General features: G+C 35.3%; 2 protein-coding genes across 5 annotated transcripts in view; both read left to right on the forward strand.

Annotated features, from left to right (window-relative positions):
• The first annotated feature begins 496 nt into the window (after positions 1-496).
• MYOT (myotilin) lies at positions 497-16941 on the forward strand. The gene is made up of 10 exons (XM_024752413.1): positions 497-573; positions 3283-3843; positions 7849-8023; positions 8905-9009; positions 11345-11394; positions 12334-12466; positions 13491-13698; positions 15302-15467; positions 15955-16088; positions 16314-16941. The coding sequence occupies exons 2-10, from the start codon at positions 3488-3490 to the stop codon at positions 16484-16486; spliced, it is 1500 nt and encodes a 499-aa protein (XP_024608181.1). The 5' UTR covers positions 497-573; positions 3283-3487; the 3' UTR covers positions 16487-16941.
• Positions 16942-18535: 1594 nt separating this feature from the next.
• PKD2L2 (polycystin 2 like 2, transient receptor potential cation channel) overlaps positions 18536-21600 on the forward strand; it is a 38128-nt gene continuing 35063 nt past the window's right edge. For all 4 annotated transcript variants that reach the window (XM_024752274.1, XM_024752273.1, XM_024752277.1 and 1 more), the window contains exons 1-3: positions 18536-18566; positions 19259-19360; positions 20985-21118. In XM_024752274.1, the coding sequence (XP_024608042.1) occupies positions 18536-18566; positions 19259-19360; positions 20985-21118 (267 nt within the window). The remainder of the gene's footprint in view (positions 18567-19258; positions 19361-20984; positions 21119-21600) is intronic.

Genomic DNA, 21600 nt, shown 5'->3' on the forward strand with positions numbered 1-21600 from the left:
ATTCCCCCTCCCATTTGGCAAGAGAAAAAAAAAAGGCCTTCAGATGAACAACTATCCAATACAAATCAATTTGGAGCCCATCCATCACTGGTCTTATTTCTGGAGAAGTCTTAGCAGTTAGAATGTCAGTCTTAGAATACTACTTCCCTTTTAGTCCTTTCTTCAACAGGGAAGATCAAAGCCCCCACCACAAAAAAGAAAATAAGTTTTCTTTATATTTTTTCTCCCATTTCCCAATTCTTTGCTCTTCCCCCTATATGAGCTTGCTAAAGCTCATAGTCAAAGCTCACATCTAAAATAAAGAGGCTTGCAAGAGAAGCTCATGTAATCCCACTCCTTAAATATCACTAAGACATCTGAGATATTGTTTAGATTGTGGACTCTTACTTTGACATGCCAGCATAGGTAGATGGACAGGCAAGCACATCAGATGTCACTGTTTGGCAGCTGATAAAAGTCAGTGGTGCTATAATACTAAGCACAGAGCCACTAGATTAGTCTGTGAGGGAAGGGGATGCCTCTTCCTTCCCTTTAGTAGTAGGTTAAACCGAGCAGGCACTCTCTGGAACTCGGGTAAGTCCCTTCTTTATTCCTGCTTCAGTTTGGGGTTTTGTTTTTGTTTTTTGTCCAAATCAGAACAGTATGTAAAAGGTGGTCTTCAGATAAAAAGTTCAAAAGCCACAAGATCATAATGGCATTATACAAGATTTGAAAAGAATGTAACTGGTTCATTCCAGTGAAATTGAAAGGCATTACAGAAAGGGTAAAAGGAAAGATAGTTGTGTATCATTATTTTTAAATCATCATTTTTCTTTGAAAAGGGACACTTGAACTAACTGTAATTGTGGTACTGTCCTACAGCTTCAAAATATCCTCAGGTTTTTGTGTAAGTCTGTGCTATATTAGACATGAGGGGGAAAGTCAAGATTTTTCTAAATAGGAGACTTAATAGTACTTTATTCATAAAATCTTTGAAATTTATTTAACATTATTTGGAATAAAATGACACTGTCATATAATAGAAGGCATTATAGAATTGAATTGTTGAACAGTAACTACTACAAACATGAAGAAAAACCTTTCAGAGTTACCTGTGTGAACATCTGTGTAAAATTTTGTTGAGACGTGAATAAAATGAAACTTTTGAAAGAACATATTTTTAATTGAATTTTTTTTAAATAACAGTAATTGTTAACTATGTAGGCTGATACCAAAATGTTCAAGATAGTTGACCTTCTAAAAATATATGTAAAGAAAAATAGGGATATTTCTGGAAAATATCTACTGGCTAATTGTTAAACAGTTTATTCCTTCCTTGGTATTTGAAATTAATCTGAATGATTTGCCTGCCCAAAAAGGAATTTAAAACCAAACACTGGATTCAATTCTGCAATGGAAAAAATAAACCCATAACTATAAAACTACTTGCCTTGAAATAGAGTCTCTTTTCGTTTTTTTTAGAGTATCTAATTAAAGCCTCCTTCTGAATGTTATTCTCCAATAATTTAAAGGCCTAATATAGTTAATTACTAAAATGCACTCTAGTTGAATGTGCTTGTATTCATAAACTCAAAATTAAGAAATGTATGACTTTTTAAGTGCCTTTTTCAATAGAATCTTTCTCTTGGCTGTTTAGTTGCATTTTTGTTCTTTCCTAAAACTGCTAATTTTAATATAACTCTAAACTACATTCACAACCTGAGGATCAAGTTATTTGGTTTAGAAGTTTTTCATTAAAAATGATACTTTCTTCAAGAGAGGAAACTGAATAATTATAAGACTATGCTTCAATGATGACAAACAATTTGGTTAATTTTATTAGTTAAAAGTTTGATTTATCATTACCTCAGAGTTGATTTATATTATATGAAACTAAATGTATTTTGAACTAAATTACTTGATATTTTAAATAAAGACAGAATCAGTATTACAACAATTTATGGCGCTAGTTTTTGTGTGTAAAGACTATATACAGTCCTGCCCAGATTTACCTTACTAATGGAAGAAATCAGAAGCAAATATAATTCTCTCACTTCGCTATATAGTAGAAACTAACACAACATTGTAAAACAACTATGCCCCAATTAAAACAAAAAAGAAGCAAATATAATTCTTTAAGGTTGATTATAGTGACACATGATTTATCAAAGGAAAAATGGGGAACCACTGTCGGAAGTCAGGAGTGCCAATGCAGAGCTAAGTAAGAAAAATGGCACCCTTCTCTTCTTGGGAAACTATAGGCTAGCTTCACAGTTGCCTTACTTCCCTTCTGTACATCCTGTTTGCCATTTCAAAAGGAAAAATAATATAGGAACTAAAGCAATTTCAAAATTAGTCTAAAATACATATTAAACATGTAAAAATAATTTAAAGTGAAACTAAATATCTAAGAGACCGAGACCAATAACTAGATAATACAATCTAAAAATAACAAAAAATTACAAAGGGCTCTGGAATACTGTCAGTTACATATATTATATACACACACAGAGACACACGAATATAGTCACTCCTTAATATCATCTAGTTTGGTACTATGGTCAATTGGGAATCAAAGGGAGAAAAAGAAGCAGTGAATTATAAGGTAAAACAAAATCCACTCAAGGTTGACAACAGTGAAGAACAGATGTTTGCTCTACTTTGTGAAACTGTAAAAGGGTGAAGGAGCAAATATGGACAGTAATGTTCTTTACCAAAGAAGCACATTGCTCCCCTTGATTCACCACATCATTCATCACAGATCACCAGGGCATGAATTAACTGGAGTATCAGAAGAGCTGTTCATCAGTTTTGATGAGCAAGGGGAAGAATTCAGACTGAATAGAAGCTGACATGTTATATATTTACCTGCTAATAATTTTAAATCATTAACTCTCTGTGGTTAATGAAACTGTAGCCTCTGGGCAAAAGCTAAACATGAAACCATAAAACTATCACACTGAGCAACATCACAGGTTTTCTTTTCATAAATAACCATTTGGCAAACTTAAACTTTTCCTACATCTTGAAGGCCCTGGGCAGGCTTTAAGAATCACCCAGAGGCAAACAAACACTAATGAATTCTTTTTTCTTATTCTCAAGGGGGAAAGTCACTTGTGCAAAGACAACAGATAAAGGAATGGGAAGTCTAGAAGCCAGGAAAGTTCCACCTTGAAGTGACTTTGAAAGCACATAAGCTTTAAAAAAACAAGCAAAAAAACAAAGCACAAAAACTCTTAAAGATCTTAAACAGTACTGTTTTTTATGCAAATACTGTAACTGAATCATCTTCTTCTTTTGAAGGAACAATATTCTTCAAGAGAAGGCCACTCTATCAAAGCCAGGAGCACAGTATTCCCAGGATCTCAACAACGAGGTGCAGACCAAGGTTGCTTCTGATTCACTGCAACCTTGTATAATTCCAGGCTTGCAGCCCCAGATTCGGGACCCCACCCTTCCAGGAGCAAATCATTATAAGTTGCCTTCAACTTCCATAAACCAGCTAAGCATGTTTAACTACGAACGTCCAAAACACTTCATCCAATCCCAAAACCCATGTGGCTCCAGACTGCAGCCTCCTGGACCGGAAACCTCCAGCTACTCTAGCCAGACCAAACAGTCTTCTATTATAATCCAGCCCCGCCAGTGCAAAGAGCAAAGATTTTCTGCCTCCTCAACAGTGAGCTCTCACATCACTATGTCCTCCTCTGCTTTCCCTGGTTCTCCTCAGCAGCTTGCTGGCTCCAACCCAGGCCAAAGGGTTACAGCCACTTATAACCAGTCCCCAGCCAACTTCCTCAGCTCCATATTACCATCACAGCCTGATTACAATAGCAGTAACATCCCTTCCACTGTGGACTCCAAGTAAGTGAATTTTTAAAATATATATAGAGAGACAGACAGACAGACAGAACTGTGTATACCGTGAGCTTGTATCTGGGGGAGAAGGGGAGATATGTTATGTACGTCATTCTTCACTATCTAAAAAGTCAATGTGACATCACAGTCTCATTCCATATTTCTCCTAGAACACCTTAAACCAGGGTACTGGCAATAAGTCATCTGACCCATTCTCCAGTGTCCAGGTTGAGCTGAACCCAAATCACCTATTACATAACACAATTACTTACCTACTATTTTCCATCTTCAAAAAAAATATTTTTAACATACCCAGGAACAGTGAACTATTCCCCCACCTCTAAGTTACGTTCCTCATGCTGTAAATTTAATTGCTCTGGTTCTGAGCTTAGCTGAGGTGAACACCTGTCTGCTCTTCTTCAGATAGGATTTCCTCTCACATAAGCAGAGGCTATTAAGTTTCTCCTCAGTCTTAGTCTTTTCTTCCTATCCATTTTCCCCTCTGATCCTGAACAACCACTTGGCTAAAAAGAAAATATGGGATTCAAACACTGAAGTATATGAATTTTCCCTATGATCAGAAGGAAGGACTGAATAGGTAAAGGCTCATGATCTTAAGGTTTCCTCTGGTAATTAAAACTACACTTTGTTCAAATTGGTTAGACCAACCTAAATACAGGGAAGAATACCTGAAGCCTTATGCAAGCATGTACTATTTCCACAGCCCTAAAACTGTCCTAGGAGAACCTGATATGAAGAAGGACAAAGTGGTTGTGCTTTTTTTAAAACATGAACTGAATACTTTGTGCTTATGCAAACTCTGGGCTACCAGTTTTCCTATGCCTTGGCTGGCTAGAACATCAGAGAATTAATCAGAGGCATCTGAAAAACTGTGTGATGGAATATATTTTGTTGGTTACAGACTTATCAACAGATTTGCTGAAATTCTTGCTAATTTCTCTCAGTTTTCTCTAGAGGCTAATTTTTCTAGAGATTCCTATTTTTGGTGACAACTCTGGAAACCTAGGTGAACTCACCAGAGCAATTCAACTTGGAAAGAAACCTTTTCAATATTTTTTAAAATAAAAACGAGGAAAGCCAAAAACATTCGTTAGAATCCTATAGATACTAGGTTGAACCATTTGAAATGGCTGATAGTTAAAAATTTTTGACTGACAAAAAAGGCATTCTCATAGGTTTGGCCTAATGATTTTTTTTTTTTTGGCCTAATGATTTTAAAAGATGCCTTCAAGAGTTAAGAGCCCGCTCTTTCTCTTCTATCTCAAATTCCCATTATACCCATTATCACATATTGTAGATTTTTCTTACTTATATTTTACCCATATAATCTTTTTCCATCTAGCTTTCAATTATTTACAAATTTCTTGTATAAGCATGTTTAAATCTAAAATAACTCTTTCTCACTAAAATATTTTTCTTAGTAAAGGCTCTAATCCTATTCCAAATTCCTGCCCAGAAAAGAAAGCCACCAAATAAATACTAGTGAGCCTCAACCATGTACCTAGCTCTCTGCACAGAACTAAGAGAGGAAGGAAGGAAAAAACAGAGAGGATAAGAAATAAAGCACAGAAGGACCCCAAATCAGAGATCAAAGATCCAGCTTTAGCTGCTCCATTTTCAGCAACCATAGATAACTCTTTTAATCTTCCCACAGCCACTTGATACCAGTTCAGTGTCCAGCTGCACAGGTGGAAAGCTCTGGCCCTTTGAACATTTGTACACAACTCCCTCATTTTTACGATGGGCTGAAGTTTGCCCTGTCTTCTATAATAATCCCTTGGATTCTGACCTAGAGAAGTCTGAAAGCTTTTTTTAGCTTTTCATCAGTAGAAAACCCTTAAGCAAATGTTTTATTCAGTTTATCAAACCACAGACTAGAAATTCAGGGGAACTCTTTAACTATTCCTTTCAAAAAGCTTGCTGTGTGACATTCCTCAAGTTTTCCTTACCTGCTCAGTGATTCAGTTTTCTGATCTGTAATAAAAGTAAGGATTTAGGTGATTAATGATAGGGGGAGAAAAAAAAACCTATAAAGCATTGTGCAAGTATAATATTAGTTTCTAATTATGAACAGATATCAAGTCCTAACACTTAAACCATCTAAACTGGTAATAATGCAGATATTCAGTAAATAAAAAGGTGACTGAGATTACATATATATCAGTGATTCTCAGGCTTGGTTTTGATAGTCCTTCAGGATTTCTCAGATATATTACATCATATTATGACAGTCTGACAAAAGAATTATTTAATGCTAATTCACTTTAACCAAACACATATGACTGTTTTTTTTTTTAGCTGGAAAAACAAAAAAACAAATGGGCTATTCTAACTTCATACAGTTGGAGACATAGTAGATCTATAAAACCAAAGAAATTTTACCACTTTGGCCTGGGAATTCAATCTTAAAACAAAACAAAAACATCTCACTATTTATTTAAACACTTGGTTTGACTATTTGCTTCACTGAACAAATCAGATACAGACAATCCTGAATATCTGAAATACAAGGAGGGAAAATGTATATAATCAACTTTCAATACAGAGCATCTTGAACACAATGGAAAATATTCATTCACTGAACTGATAGTGAGTATTCCCTCACTATTTTGCAGGCTTTGTGTTAGTGGATACAAATAATACAACGGTGAGTAACAAAACATCTTTTTTTTCTTCAGTGTATTTACAATCTAGAGATTACTAACCAAGACCCCAAAGCCTGCAAAAATTAAAACTCTGGCTCCACTCAGAGGAAATGCATTTCCACTTAGCTTACAAGTTCTTTTAATGATGCTTGTGAATTTTTGAACAGGGGCATGTCAGAGAACAGACCAAGGCTGCCTCATCTGGGTATCTGGATTTATTATGATAATGGTAAAGTATTCATTGAGGGCAGTGGCCAGTTTTCCCACATTAAATAGATATAAGCTAGCACCTTCAGAGCCCTAAATAAATAAACTAGGTAAAATCTGAATAAACCCTGTGAAAAGTGTGAGCTACCTAACAGATCTAAAAATATAGGACTCCCTAAATACCACCCCTGTCCTCTATCAGAATCAGCAGGGGAACACCAGGAGGGGGCAAGGACATCTTGGAAGAAAATTTAGGGTTGGAATTTGAAATAAGGATTTAAACCAAACTCTTCAACTGCCAATCAAATTTGCTTTTTTTCCCCCCAAAACTCCTTTTTTTCTCAGTTTACATTTCTTTCTCCTTCCTCCTCTAATCATCCCTTTCTCTAAAAATCACTTATGCAATGTTGAAGAAACTGTTATTACTGTACAAGTTGTTATATAGTGCCATACTTGGATTGTCTAGAATATGAATAGGAAGTAGAAATTAAAATGTAAACTGTAGACTCCATTCAAAGCAAGAGAATATTCACTAAATACCAGTGGTTATGCTGATAAATGTTTAACAATCAGCTCTGGAGGAAAAAGCCATGGTTTGTGGTATTTACCAATTTCCCTGGTGTAGATACTCCCACCACCACCAATTTCAAACTTTCAGCATGAGATCACAGTGAGCTGGGAAGAGACACTAAAAATCAGTTCTCTTGAGCCCGTATGAGTCAGCTCCAGCACATCGCTGCTTACTATCCACCCATAAATCAAACTCAGGAAATTCAGTTGGAATATTGGAAGAACTCTCAAGCTGCCAGTAACTAGACTTACTCTCACTTCTTTAGGGAAGATCTTCAAGGAAGGACATTCTCCTTATGTCTAATCTAAATTGCTCCTCCTGCTACTTAATTTTCATTTGCCAAGATGAAAAGAAACAAAAACAAAAACAAAAAACAGCTAGTAACCATTCTTATAAAATCCTTCTTAACTGTTATTAGGGCAATTGGTGTTTTAATAACACCAGCAGTACTAAATGGTAAATTCAACCTACCTAAACGTGACTGACAAAATGATGCCAATTCTATTTTACATACCACACCTTACTTTAAAGATCTTCTTTTTAAGAAATCTTTTTTTCTTTTTAAAGCTATCAACAACCCTCAGTTGGCCAACCTGTAAATGCTAAGCCATCCCAAAATGCAAATGCTAAGCCCACACCAAGGACTCCTGACCATGAAATACAAGGATCAAAAGAAGCTCTGATTCAAGATTTGGAGAGAAAGCTAAAATGCAAGGACAACCTTCTTCATAATGGAAACCAAGTGAGCAAGATGTCTATTTTGTATTAAAAAAAAAAAGCCAATAAAACTATAAAATCTAATCTCAATAAGAATGTTGTTTCTGTCTCACAGATCTATGTCCATATAATCAGCAAGGGAGAGGAGTATCTAAAAAAAGGGAATATTTGGATCCTATTCTGTATTTCTCTGCATGAAATCCCCTCTAGGAGTTCAGTAGTAAAAGAATGAAGCAAATGAAAAAAAAAAAAAAACCCAATCTGAATGATTCAATTTTGTTTTAAGCATTACCATAAAAATATGTCTGATGACCAAATAACTAATGGGAAATGCTGTCAACCTGACTTCTCCATGTACTTTGGTATATATTATTGATGGAAAAATAGCTACAATTCTTATTATACACATTGTATTAGTCACTGATCTCTGAAAGAGTACTACTATATGCCTTTAATCCAAATACATTTAACATACGAGTTGCACTGCTCTTAACCAGAAATTAGTAAATCAAATATAGTGTTCACTCAATATAAGTTATTTCTGAATCTAAGGACATACTGTACTATATTCAAAGACAGAGCCAACAGGTACATGCAGAACAAGGAGGAAGACAAAGAATTTCCCTTTATTGGGGAGAGAGAGCCTTATTTAAGGGTGATTATGCTTGCCTTTACTAGGAGAAGAAAGAAAACAGAGATGAATATTACAGATGAGGGAAGTGGCACTAGAACGAAAGGAAAATGCTTTGAATGAAAGAAAATGTTTTTTTATAAACATAGTATCTATCATTCAATAGGCATAACTATACTTCTTTGGTATAATTCTTGGTAGTTTTAAGGTAAAGCTATACAAATAACTTTTATTAAATCTCATTACTATCTCCTTTATGATTTATTTCTTTAAAGCGGCTAACATATGAGGAGAAGATGGCTCGCAGATTACTAGGACCACAGAATGCAGCTGCTGTGTTTCAAGCTCAAAATGACAGTGAGGCACAAGATCCAGCACAGGTAAATTAAAATAATCTTTATCTAACTGGAGCACTTTTCTTTTGTGTGATTTTTAAATATCTGCTTTTCTAAATGCTTATAAATAGCATTTGAAGCAAAAGTCAATTACTTCCATACTCCATTACATATAAAAAGTAGAGGCCATGATGGGTTGAATATATACACAAAAATTTTTAATTTTACCCCATTTTCTGGTGGTTCTAGTATCTGCATATGAAATGTTATAAAGTCAAAACACCAGAAGACTAATGGTGTCACTTTTCATCTGGACATTTAGGGGTCAGTTAAACCAAGGACTCTCCCTACAATATCTACATGAACAGAAAATTTATGAGTTGTAAATCTTTCACAGGACAAAAGTTAAAACTCTAAACCAAAGTAATTATAACCTTTTCTCATAAGCTGTTTATCATTTCAATGTTTTAAAATAAACTCATGTACTAATGAAACATCCAATTTCTTCTGTCATGTGCCTGTATCTTAAAATGATTCTTATTAAAAACAAAACAAAATAAACAACAAAAACCTTACGAGTAATGGCTCCAGGATTAACAACAGCATCCTTTCCAAGGGATTAACTTTATCCAGAACATAAAGTGAATATCCCACAGGCGTGTTCCTGATCAACTTCATTTTAACAAGTTAACCTCAAAGAGAAGTGTACAGCTGGAGAGGCAAAATGAACTGTTATTGCTCTTCTATCTTCCTTCTGTAGTTACCTCTCATTCCTTCCTAAAAACTCCACAAGAAACTGGAAGCCAAACCGAGCATTCAAGAATTCCAACCTTCTACAGTATAGGAAGATGAAAATAAGACTTTTGTTTCTGTTAAATGTGACTAGATCTACTGAAAAGGATAGAGCAGGGTCTAGCACAGCAAGTAACTAGAACCTGAGAACAAAACTTAAATCTCTTTCGGCTACTGAGGAGTTCACACACTCATTTATTCAACTAATTTATATGAAGTACCTACTGTGTGTTGGGCTCTGGAGTTGGTACAGGAGATTACAGCAAGAATAGGACACAAATATATCTCTATTAGAAGAAATAACCCAAAGTAACATTAGATTGATGATGGTTTATGTTATAAATTCACAGTGTATGATTTCAAGGTCAAGGGTGTATTGTTTTTCTCATTCATTCTTTAAAAACTTTAAAATGAAGGTGAAGGTACCAAGAAAAGAGATAGCAGCAAAACATATTATGAAATCAGAAAAGAAAAATCTTATGTTTTTTGGTACACTTCAAACAGTCTACTTAAATAATACAAAATGTCATCAAATTACATATAACTGAAATATCACACCTATGAATATGAATACATACGTGTTCAAACCACTACAGGAAAAGGTCAAAAACTTAATTTAGATATTATGAGTTTAAGTGGATTATTCTTATTTTTTACCAAAAAATTCACTGATCTTTTGACATTTGGCTTAGAGAAACTCAAAGCCCAGCCAAAAATTATTACAGAGTTGTAAGAATTTTGTTTTAGAATGACAAAATACATTAAAGTTCATCCCAAAATAAATTATTTGTACTGATCTGCTATGTTGTTTTTCATATATTTGGGTAAGGACTATATTTTCTACTTCTTTGTATCTCTCACTATACCAAGCACAATGAAATATACGGAATAGGCACTAAATATTTAATCAGTTAATTCTATTATAAATTCATCAATTCCTGATTTTATCCTCAAATATGAATAATTTTCTGGTGCTCAGATGTAAATTCTAAAAGATAACTGCTTAAATTAAATACACCCTTATTAGGCAGGAAGTAAGTAATGTTGTTTTTCAAAGGCTTTTCATAACTCTACACATAGCTTCCACAGTGTCCATCAGGATTTTGTGCCATGAGCTAAAAAGAAAAGTATTTTCCAGTCTAATATGTGTTTACTGCTGTTGGTGCCACTTATGAGCAGTAGGCATAATACCCTGTATCTACTGCCAACACAAATGACTTCATGACTATTCCTGTTTTACCAAAGGACAATCTGTACTATGTGCTCCCATTTCAAATACACCAGGGGGACTCCTCATCCTTTGTCATAAAATCGTCATCTAAAAAACGAACCACCACCAATTCAAAGTCTAGTTAATTTTCATAAATCGTATCTATTGAATAGTCTTAATTCTGGGGATTTCTTGCTAGAGCATTAGAAGGTTAGTGTACTATATTTTAAATGCTTAACAGCTAAATATATAGAACTATCCATGACAGTACAAATACAGCCACAACAGAAATGTTCTTTTCAACTACGACTACTAAATTCTGCTTCATTTCAAGCTAACAACAGCATGTTAACATTATCACTTTGTTTTAACTTCAAGCAGCACAATTCAGAACATGCACGACTGCAACTTCCTACATCACAAGTAAGGTAAAAAAAAATTTTTTTTAATTTTAAAGAAATATACATTTTGCTACCTAAAATGTTTGCAGCTTTAAAAAAATGTAATATTTACAAAGCCCTCAAGCTTCTTACATACTTCTTACACAAAGCAATGTGACCAGAGGGGATAACAGGTTGGAAGGGATAAATCAGGAGTTTGGGATTAACAGATACACGCTACTATGTGTAAAATAGATAAACAACAAGGACCTACCATATAGCACAGGGAACTATTTTCAATGTCTTATAATAACCTATAATGGAAAAGAATCTGAAGAATCTACATATATTTAATATATATGTTATATATATATAACTGAATCACTTTATTGTACACCTGAAGCTAACACAACATTGTAAATTAACTATACTGCAATAAAAAAATATGGTTACAAAAAAAGAAAATAATGTTTATACTGCTTTAGAACCAATTGAAAAAAAACAATGTGAATTTTCTAATGTCAAAGATGACAATAAAAATTTTTATCTGTTAATTATCACAACTATCTCAGAGGAAACTGTTTTTAATGTTTTGGTGAAATAAGCCAGGACCATGTTTCCATGCTAAACAACTTTTTCATAACAATGGAAACCTGATTCTAATTATACAATCTTTGCATGTGACTAGAATTGTCCATGGGGTACTCTGCATTTTAATAGATCAGTTTCTTCATCAATTCATGGCACTGAAAAAAGAAACAAAGATGTATAATTTGTATCAGGTGTTTCTAAATTGCTACCACTTCTAATAGTCATCAAATATGCCACAGCTAAATACAGCTCTGCAGCCTCTCTCCATTGTTACTACACTATCAGATCAAACAGCATAGACTTTAGGGTTTCAAATTTGATGGCTAAACTATATTTGCATGAAAGGAAGAGCAATGACGACTCTTCTGCATAGTGATTATTAAAATATTTTTGTAGAAGTAGATCATCTTCAAGGGGAGATGTGAATGATCAGGATGCAATCCAGGAGAAATTTTACCCGCCTCGTTTCATTCAAGTGCCAGAGAACATGTCAATTGAAGAAGGAAGATTCTGCAGAATGGACTTCAAAGTAAGAGAAAAGTGGAGAAAAATTAACAATGGGATACTAAGTTTTGAAAAATGTCCTCCTCCTCTTCATAGCTTTCTACACAGCTTGACAAGAGATATGTATAATAGATAAGAACACAAACTCTGGAGCTAAGTTTACTTGGGTTAGAATCCTGGCCCTGCCACTTTACAGCTGTGTAACCTGAGACAAGTCACTTAACAACTTTATGCTTTTGTTTCTCTGGGAATAACAAATATATCTACCTCATAAAGCTGTGTGAGGATTAACTAAGTAAACAGGTATAAGGTACTCAAAATAGTGCCTACCACCTAATACTCTATATAAATGAAGCTTTCATAGCAATAGGATTTCTAAAGTAGAATGCCTCTTTAAAGAAATTCAAGTCACCCTGCTCTCTCTTGGCCTAGAAGAATTCTTCAGGCTAAAATAACTTATTAGAAAGGCCTACATTTTTATTATCCTCATTTTGGAGAACTTTTTCTTATAAATGTTTTTTCAGATTCCTTATGAATGAAAGTCAGTGTATGGATTTAATTGTCAAGACTTACGAAAACACTTAACAAAATGCCATTTATACACCAGAACTACAGCTCAAGAACACTCAGTTTTGGAAAGGTTATTTGGAAAGGTTATCAGCAAGTCTCATATATATGGGCCTCTGGGACTTCATTCACACTTGCCATTAGCCAGAAAAGCCATATGACTTCCATATTCCTTGTGGAGACCAATATAAGATAACTTAACGTCCTTAATATAGTAATTAAGAGATCTTTAGGAGCCTGAGGTTGTTTATAAAAGAGCTAGATGTGTTTTCAGATAGTATGAAAATACTGTATTAATTTCAAGTGTTATAGTTTTTACTATTTTGTTAAAAATTATTGAAAGAAAATATCTTTTAAGCTCTTGTTTTGCATTTTCAATCACAAACCCACTCAGATACTGAACTGTTAAAATTCATAAATGGACAAATGGGTCCCAGTGATCTATAATTTAAAATTCTATCTCCTTGTGTTTTCATTTCTAGGTTAGTGGACTACCAGCTCCTGATGTGTCATGGTATCTAAATGGACAACCAGTTCAATCAGATGATTTTCACAAAATGATAGTGTCTGAAAAGGGTTTTCATTCACTCATCTTCGAAGTGGTCAGAGCTTCAGATGCAGGGGCTTATACATGTGTTGCCAAGAATAGAGCAGGAGAAGCCACCTTTACTGTGCAGCTGGACGTCCTGGGTAAGCTTTCAAAGAGATCCTACAGAGCTCCTTAAAATTTTGTAGAATCAAATAAGAAAGTGTTAAAAAAGAAAAACCCCAAGGACTTTCTATTTAAGGTTAATGTCTATACTATACAACCCAGTAGAACACGAATTTTTATGTAAAAGCCACGGTGGGCAGGGGTTAGTGCTCTTGAGCGAAACTCAGTGAAACTAGAATGACAGATCTACCACTAAAGCTTTTCTGGAAGAGAAATAAAGGTAAAATTTCAGACAGACCAAAGAAGGTAGTATATATTCTAGATACATTTCTAGATGTACAGTAGATGTACAGTATTTGTAGATATGATTAAAGGGTCTTAATATGAAAATTTTTAGTCTAATCATTTATCTGGTCTACAGTCTAAAATAATCAATCTGACTCACATTTTCACAGAATTGCTATAATCACACATAGTTTAAAACTGAAGGGTAAATGTCAACTTTTAGCCTTAGACTATGCACTGTTTACCAGGAAACTAGTCTCTATGACAACAAAAACATGCTTACTTGCTTTAGAAAACAAGTATGGTAAAACTCATATCTCAAATTTGTCTTTAGTAGGGCAGTTCTCATAAAACTAATGTCCTGTCTTAAAATATTACAATTCAAGTGCTCTAAATATATCACATTTGCAATGACTTAAGCCACAATATACTGCATAAGCGATATTTTGCTATAATTCACTGCTTATTATATAAAAACTTAATCAAGTTCAAGGATGGGCAATCTTGAGTTTGTATTCTACCCAGATGAATGAAAAATCTTTAAGATTATTCTATGATATAATAAGGGCCCTCAGACTAAGGGAAAAACTAGTGATCTGGGAATTTATACACACACACACACACACACACAAAATCCAAGTGATTAAGCTTACGGCAAATCCTTTCTGTGCCAATAGCTCCAAAAATACTATAATGTTAGAGCTGAAAAAGACTTTAACAGGCATCCGTCCAATCTCCTCCTTACTCCTTCAGAAAAGTTAGGGTTATAGTATTATAGTATCAGTTCCTCTTTTCCCTCAGGTATTTGAAGAAAACTAAAGACATAATTATTATTGGCATTTGTATATTATTTTATAGTTTACAAAGTGCGTCTTCATTCATTATCGCAATTGATCCTCACAATAATTTTGTGCTTTGGTGGGCAGAGCAGTAACTATTTCTTGGGTATCATTTTACAACAGATAAAATTTAGCCTCAGAGAAACTAAACAAAATTTTCCCCACTGTGGCATGACTGGTGGGGCAAACAGAATTCAAACCCAAGTTGCTGGTACTCTTTCCACCACTCATGCTGCCTCTCTATAGCTGAGATGATCTCAACTTGACTTAAATTCTTCCAATGAAACATGATTATAAATTCAACGCATCATTACATTACTGTTTTAGAACTATAAATAGTATACAATACACAACAGTATTGCATATTATTTTAACTACAGCTGAAACATAAAGCTTCCAATCCTGTCGTTAGTACTTTTTTAAACTTTTATATCAGCATACAAAATTCATAATACTTTGGTTTGACTTAATATTGTTTATAATATTTCAAATACATGATTTTTTTATTAATATGTAGCAAAAGAACATAGAAGAGCACCAATGTTCATCTACAAACCACAGAGTAAAAAAGTTTTTGAGGGAGACTCAGTGAAGCTAGAATGCCAAATCTCAGCTATACCACCACCTAAGCTTTTCTGGAAAAGAAATAATGAAATGGTACAATTCAACACTGATCGAATAAGGTAGGATAAGTATTTCTAGACTTAACTATACTGTACTTGGGTGAATCCAGTTATACTTTGAAATGTATTATAAATGGCATGCATCTGTGACCTCAATTTGTCTAATTTTAAAAACATATAGATGAAACTAACACAATATTGTAAATCAACTATACTTCAACTTTTAAAATATATATATATAGAAATATAATAAGCCTCATTAAGCCAGATCCCACTAATCAGAAATTTAAGGGATAAAGTAGGCTAGGATTTACCTTTTTACTAACAATAAAAGAAGATGGCTCAAGGAAATATGATACAAACAAGACTGGGGGGGGATGTTTAATTCAAAAAAACCCATAGCTATTTGGCAATGACTAGCTACAGACTCAGAATTTCCAAATGCTTTTTTTCTTCCTATTAGTCTGACTCTGTAGGTCACAGGCATCATAAATAAATTCTCACAGGAAAACTAATTCCTTTACTTTCAATTTTTGTTTCTTTCCAGTTTATATCATGATAACTCTGGAAGAGTTACTTTACTGATAAAAGATGTAAACAAGAAAGACGCTGGGTGGTATACGGTGTCTGCAGTTAATGAAGCTGGAGTGACCACATGTAACACGAGATTAGATGTTACAGGTATCTCACGCTGTTATACAGTGCTATGTCAAGTGTTATAAAGAACTTAACTGGAAAGATTTAATAAGAAACATAAATTCAAGCATAGCATAAATTCTGAAGGATTCTCCCCATACATAATCAGTTTTGATTTTTTTTTCTCTCCCTGTCCGATAATGACTACCTAGTGCAACCCATTTGTTTAGGACAAGTTTTCTAAATTAACGTTTATTTGATCCATTTCAGCCCGTCCAAACCAAACTCCTCCAGCTCCTAAGCAGTTACGTGTCCGACCAACTTTCAGCAAATATTTAGCACTTAACGGGAAAGGTTTGGATGTGAAACAAGCTTTTAACCCTGAAGGAGAGTTTCAGCGTCTGGCAGCTCAATCTGGACTCTATGAAAGTGAAGAACTTTAATAACTCTACCAACATTGGAAAACACAACAACTACACTATTAGCAATATATTCAATTAAATGTTTGAAATAAATCCATAGCTGTATTAACAGATTATGGTTTTAATTAGGTAATACAACTAATATATATTTATAATGCGTTTATCCTTTGACTCTTGCACATTCTGTTTACCTCTCTGGTTTGTGAAGCCTACAGAAAATCTGGGTTTGTAATTGTAGATGAAGATCTTAAAAAATGTGGGATTTTAATATTTAAGTCATACACATTTTACAACTACAGTTTAGAAATGAATATCAACGTTTTAAACACATCTAGTGAGTAATAAGATTTACTGGTACTGCTTTCTAAATACTGTTTTACCCGTTTTCTCTGATAGGAATACTAACATGGTATAGATTATCTGAGTGTTCCTTAGTTTCATGTCAAAAGAGAATAAAATTTCAAATATTTAAAACAGACTGTCTTATCTTCACAAAAGTCTAGATCTTTAAGATAAAACTGCTGGTTTGTACCTATTAAGCGACACACAGCAAAACCTATGAATAACAAGTTCCAAGAGACCAACAATATTATACTCTAGAACAGCCTGTCTTGGTGAAGCTCACTTACAGCTAATTTCTCCAGAGAGGGAACTAGACTTTTTACGGTTTGCACTTCGAAGGCAACCAGAATAACTTAAACCATGACAGAATCTCTCCTGAAATTGTGATTTTGTTTTAACCAAATAGGTTTCTAATGCTTTAAGATCTTTGAGTCTACTGAGCTCAATGGATTAAGAATAGACTGCAGAGTCATCTACCTAATTCTTATATTTAATGTAAATTTGAATACCTATATTTTGGGCTTTTTTCCTGAACATTTCTAGTTCAGATAACCTACTACTTTAGAAAACAATTTTGCCAGCCTCTGAGAGTCCAAGTACAGGAAAGGGCAAATCCTTGTATTAAACTATTCTTAAGCTAGGCCAGTAGCCCTTTCTTCTCAGGTCTCATCTCCACTGGCTGCTGGCCTTTCGCTACACCTCTCCTATTCGTTTTATCATTGGTAGTCTTTGACCCTCGCTGCTATGTGGCCTAGTTTTCCTTTTTACCTGACATGAAACAGCATTTATCAACATCACCCTACATCTCTTTCGGAGAAATAACAAAAGTGGCTTTATATTTTACTTTCAAAACAGCTTGAAGGGCTTCTTAGCTGGCTACCCTGGGGCTTTCCACTGAATTCCTTTTTCATTTTCCTTTTTACCAACCGAAGAATCCCTGCCCCCCTCCGCCCCTCATATTCTGGCAGGCTTATGGATGCCTTAATTTACAACCAAATTTGGCCTTTTCTATAGCTGTTTACAAACCTTCTCACTTTTGCAAAGCTGCTGGGTCAGATGTGAGTCTGGGCTCCCAAAGACTACTGTTTAGGGCTACGCTTTTACATTATCACCGCAGAACTTTTTTTTTTTTTTAATCTATTTCAACGTTCTCTTAAGCCATATTGGGTGGAAAGAGGGGTGGAAGCTATTTCCAGCCAACAGCTCTCGATTACTAATAATCAGTATCTGCAAGCTGCAGCGGCGCAGTGGAGTCTTGGTTACAAATTCGGGCTTCGGCGTCGAGCAAACCTTGCCCCAACGGGCCTTTGGTAAGTAATTTATTCTCCTCAGTCTCTTCAGGTCTAAAACGAGGACAAAACACATACCTTTCAGGAAAGGGCGGTGTGAAGACTAAACAAGCCAAAAGATGTTAAAAGTCAAGAATGGGTGGCCCATTATAATTAATTACTACGATTTTTATGATTAACCCCAGGCCTAAAGCCAGGTTTGCCCTAGAAGTCGGTCCTCCGCAGGAGACAAACGCCACCACGCTCAGGTCCGCCTCACGCAAAGCCTTTCCGTAAAGGCCTCGGTGCGCAGGCGCGCTGGCATCTTCTAGCGCCGCTTGTTTCCCGTCTTGGAGGCTGGGGCTCGCGCAGACGCATGAGCTAGGCGCGCACCGTGTGAGTATCGCGCAGGCGCCGCCAGCCTGGGGAGGCGGAACGGGCGTTGTCGTCCAAGTTTGCCATGGCTGAGGCGTCCCGGTGGCACCTAGGCGGTGAGGGGTTCCTCTAGGGAGTGGGTGGGGCAGAGCAGAATGGGCAATTGCAAATATCCTGCAAGGAAGTCTGTAGCCCCACGTGTATTCACGTGAGAGATGACCTCCAGAACGGTTAGCCGTCGCAGCCTCCCCTTGAGAAGCGGAGAGAGACTGTGGACCCATTTCACAGGAAAAGTGAAGCCCTGAGGGAACATCTCGCCCCTTGCCGGAAGCTGGAGCTGGGCGCTGCCACATGCTGTATAGTGGCCTTCTCTAGGCCGGCCTTAGAAGGCCTTTGTTGATCTAGGGAGTAGTGGCCTTGGCAGAACCCCAGGCTGAGTCCTTTTACCCCCTCCAGCAGGAGCCAGCCATCCCAAGAAGCAGAGTTAACAGGAGGAGAAAACGATTAGGGACAGAGGAGGGGGTTTTGTTTGCTTTGTATTTTGCTTTTTCAGTTTAAAACAAGACTGGTGAGGAAACATCTGGGTTATAAAATTCATTATATACGGTCATAAAATGATTGCCCACTATCACCACGGGACAATGTTAGTAATTAGTCCTTCTTCATAAAAGTGAGAGTAAAAACATAACCAGAAGCCATTGGAGCTTTCCTTCACACAGTGTAAGCAGCTAAAAGCGCCTGTGTTTTTCCATCCCTATTAGTTATATATATTATAAATTAAGGAAAATTTTTGTTTTATATCTCACAGGAACTCCAAAACATAAGCTGCATTACAGAAGGGAAGTAGAAATGAGAACCACACTTCAGGAGTCCTTACTCTACCTTATTTTTTTAATAAACTTATGTATATGTAAGTACACAGATGTAGATGAAGACACTGTTTGAACTAAGAAGTTATGTGCAGATGAAAAACAAAATATATGGATTTTATAAAACCATAGGCTTTCAGACTACTGAAACCTCTTAAAAAATAGTGACACATTTTAAACATCTTAAATTCATTTAGGTTGACATTATTTCCAGTTCTTAAGGGGCACAACTTTAGGTCACAGAAGTAATAAAAAGCTTTCATAGTCAACACTGATTGAATTAATTATTCCTTTCTGTTGGCAGTTCTGTCTTGAATATAGTTATTCCCTTGAGTTGCCAATTCTTGATTTCTTTTAGAGCGATACAGATACATTAGCTTTGCTCTAGTTTCATAGGTCAAACTACAAATGAGGCCTAAGAAGTTAGTCTTGATGTCTGCTTTGTTCTTTTCCCTGGCCTGTTGCAGAGTTAATAGTAAAATATGCTAGTTCTGAGTCACAGAAGATATGAATCAATGCAGATCTTTAGGGAGAACCAAGAAAACATCTCAACCTACATTCCTCCTATCTGTGGGTCAATATCATTGACTTAATCAGTATTAAAGAGCATTTTGTCTTTACAGCACCCAACATATAGTAGATGCAAGCTCACTGACTGGACTTATGTTGGTACAGCCTACATAGTGGCAATTATATATCGGTTAACTAATTAATTGGTATTGTAGGGGTGAGCTTGAGTCAGAGCTGGATTAAAAAGACAGCTTTAGCCAATCTTATAAATTAAGATATTTTAGATTGCTTTTTAACTGCTTATTACAAACCATTTGGGGAGTGGAAAAATATTTAAAGATTACTCATAATCCCATTATTCAGGGATTTTTTTTAAAAAACACCTTTTCATAACTAGGAAAAATTGGAAACAAATCTCCAACAGGATTTGTTTAATTTTCGGTATATACAGTGAAATAATATGCAACGTTAAAGAACGGCATAGGCTCATGTGTCCCATGGAATGATGTTGAAGATATATTATTTCTAAAAATAAAGGCCTTCTAGCAAAAAAAAAAAAAAAGACATATGTAGTATATACCCTGCTCTAAAATGCACCCACCCACCCTTAGGAAGAGTGAGAAAGAATACTAGTTAATGTTCTTCTCAATCTTATCATGTGCCAAAACATAGTTTTAAATGTTCCACATGAATTATCTCACTTACTTCTCATAACAAAACTATGAGGTAGGAGATATTATCCCTATGGTGGTACTCAAACCATTATCTGTTTGATTTTAAAGTTCATAGCCTAAACTACTCACTATATTATGTTGCCTACTCTCAATATTGGGAAAAAAAACCCATCTTGCAGAATAGTATGTATAATGTGATCTCAGTTTTATAAAAATAAAGTTATTTTCTCTGTGAGTGTGTATGCATTTAGAAAAATCTGAAGAATATATGCCAAACCTAATTCTAGCAGTGGAATTACAGGAAACTTCTTCCTGTTTTGTATATTTCTATTTTCGTTTTTTTTATTATTGCTCTTATAATTAGAAAAATAAAATTGAATTTTCAAAACAAAATTGAGAACAAATTACAAGTACATTTTTAATCCTGATAAAAATTGTGTTTTTAAATGTAAATTTTTAAACAAAAAATTCTTCTCCTTAGTGACTTTTGGGATGGTAAACCCACATATGTATTACTTAAACAAAGTTATGTCATCTCTATTTTTGGACACGTCTGTGCATGGTGAAGAAAGAATCAACTTTAAGTCTATTCGCAGCATAACTGACTTTTGGAAGGTAAGATGTCATGTGACTGTGGATGAAGTAGCTTTAGGCATTGCATAAACAAGCCCTTGGCACACATAGTAGGCACTTGATACATATTTATTGAAGGAATGAATAAAAATGTCATTTCTTTAAACTATTAGAATCAATCAACCACTAAGTGTTTATTTCGAACCTGTGTTCTCAGTGTGATAGAGTTCTTATAACTTTAAAACAGTGATATTTGTCTTTTTAACATTATTGCATTTGGGAAATAGATTTATGCGGGAGTTACGATCCAAAGTCAGTCTAAAATTGTATACAGTGAAAATTACCGTTAAAAATTCCTTAAATTGGGCTTCCCTGGTGGCTCAGTGGTTGAGAGTACGCCTGCCGATGTAGGGGACACAGGTTCGTGCCCCGGTCCAGGAAGTTCCCACACGCCGTGGAGCGGCTAGGCCCGTGAGCCATGGCCGCTGAGCCTGTGCATCCAGAGCCTGTGCGCCACAACGGGA

Source organism: Neophocaena asiaeorientalis, unplaced genomic scaffold (genome assembly GCF_003031525.2).
Source record: "Neophocaena asiaeorientalis asiaeorientalis breed wild unplaced genomic scaffold, Neophocaena_asiaeorientalis_V1.1 scaffold204, whole genome shotgun sequence".
NCBI lineage: Eukaryota > Metazoa > Chordata > Mammalia > Artiodactyla > Phocoenidae > Neophocaena > Neophocaena asiaeorientalis.

Excerpts from the sequence above, each read along its gene's own strand:
- MYOT (XM_024752413.1), top strand. The coding sequence starts at position 3,488 with ATGTTTAACTACGAACGTCCAAAACACTTCATCCAATCCCAAAACCCA. Across the intron at positions 11,395-12,333 it reads CTTCCTACATCACAAGTAAG|AAGTAGATCATCTTCAAGGG; the intron begins GTAAAAAAAAAT and ends ATATTTTTGTAG. Across the intron at positions 16,089-16,313 it reads CACGAGATTAGATGTTACAG|CCCGTCCAAACCAAACTCCT; the intron begins GTATCTCACGCT and ends GATCCATTTCAG.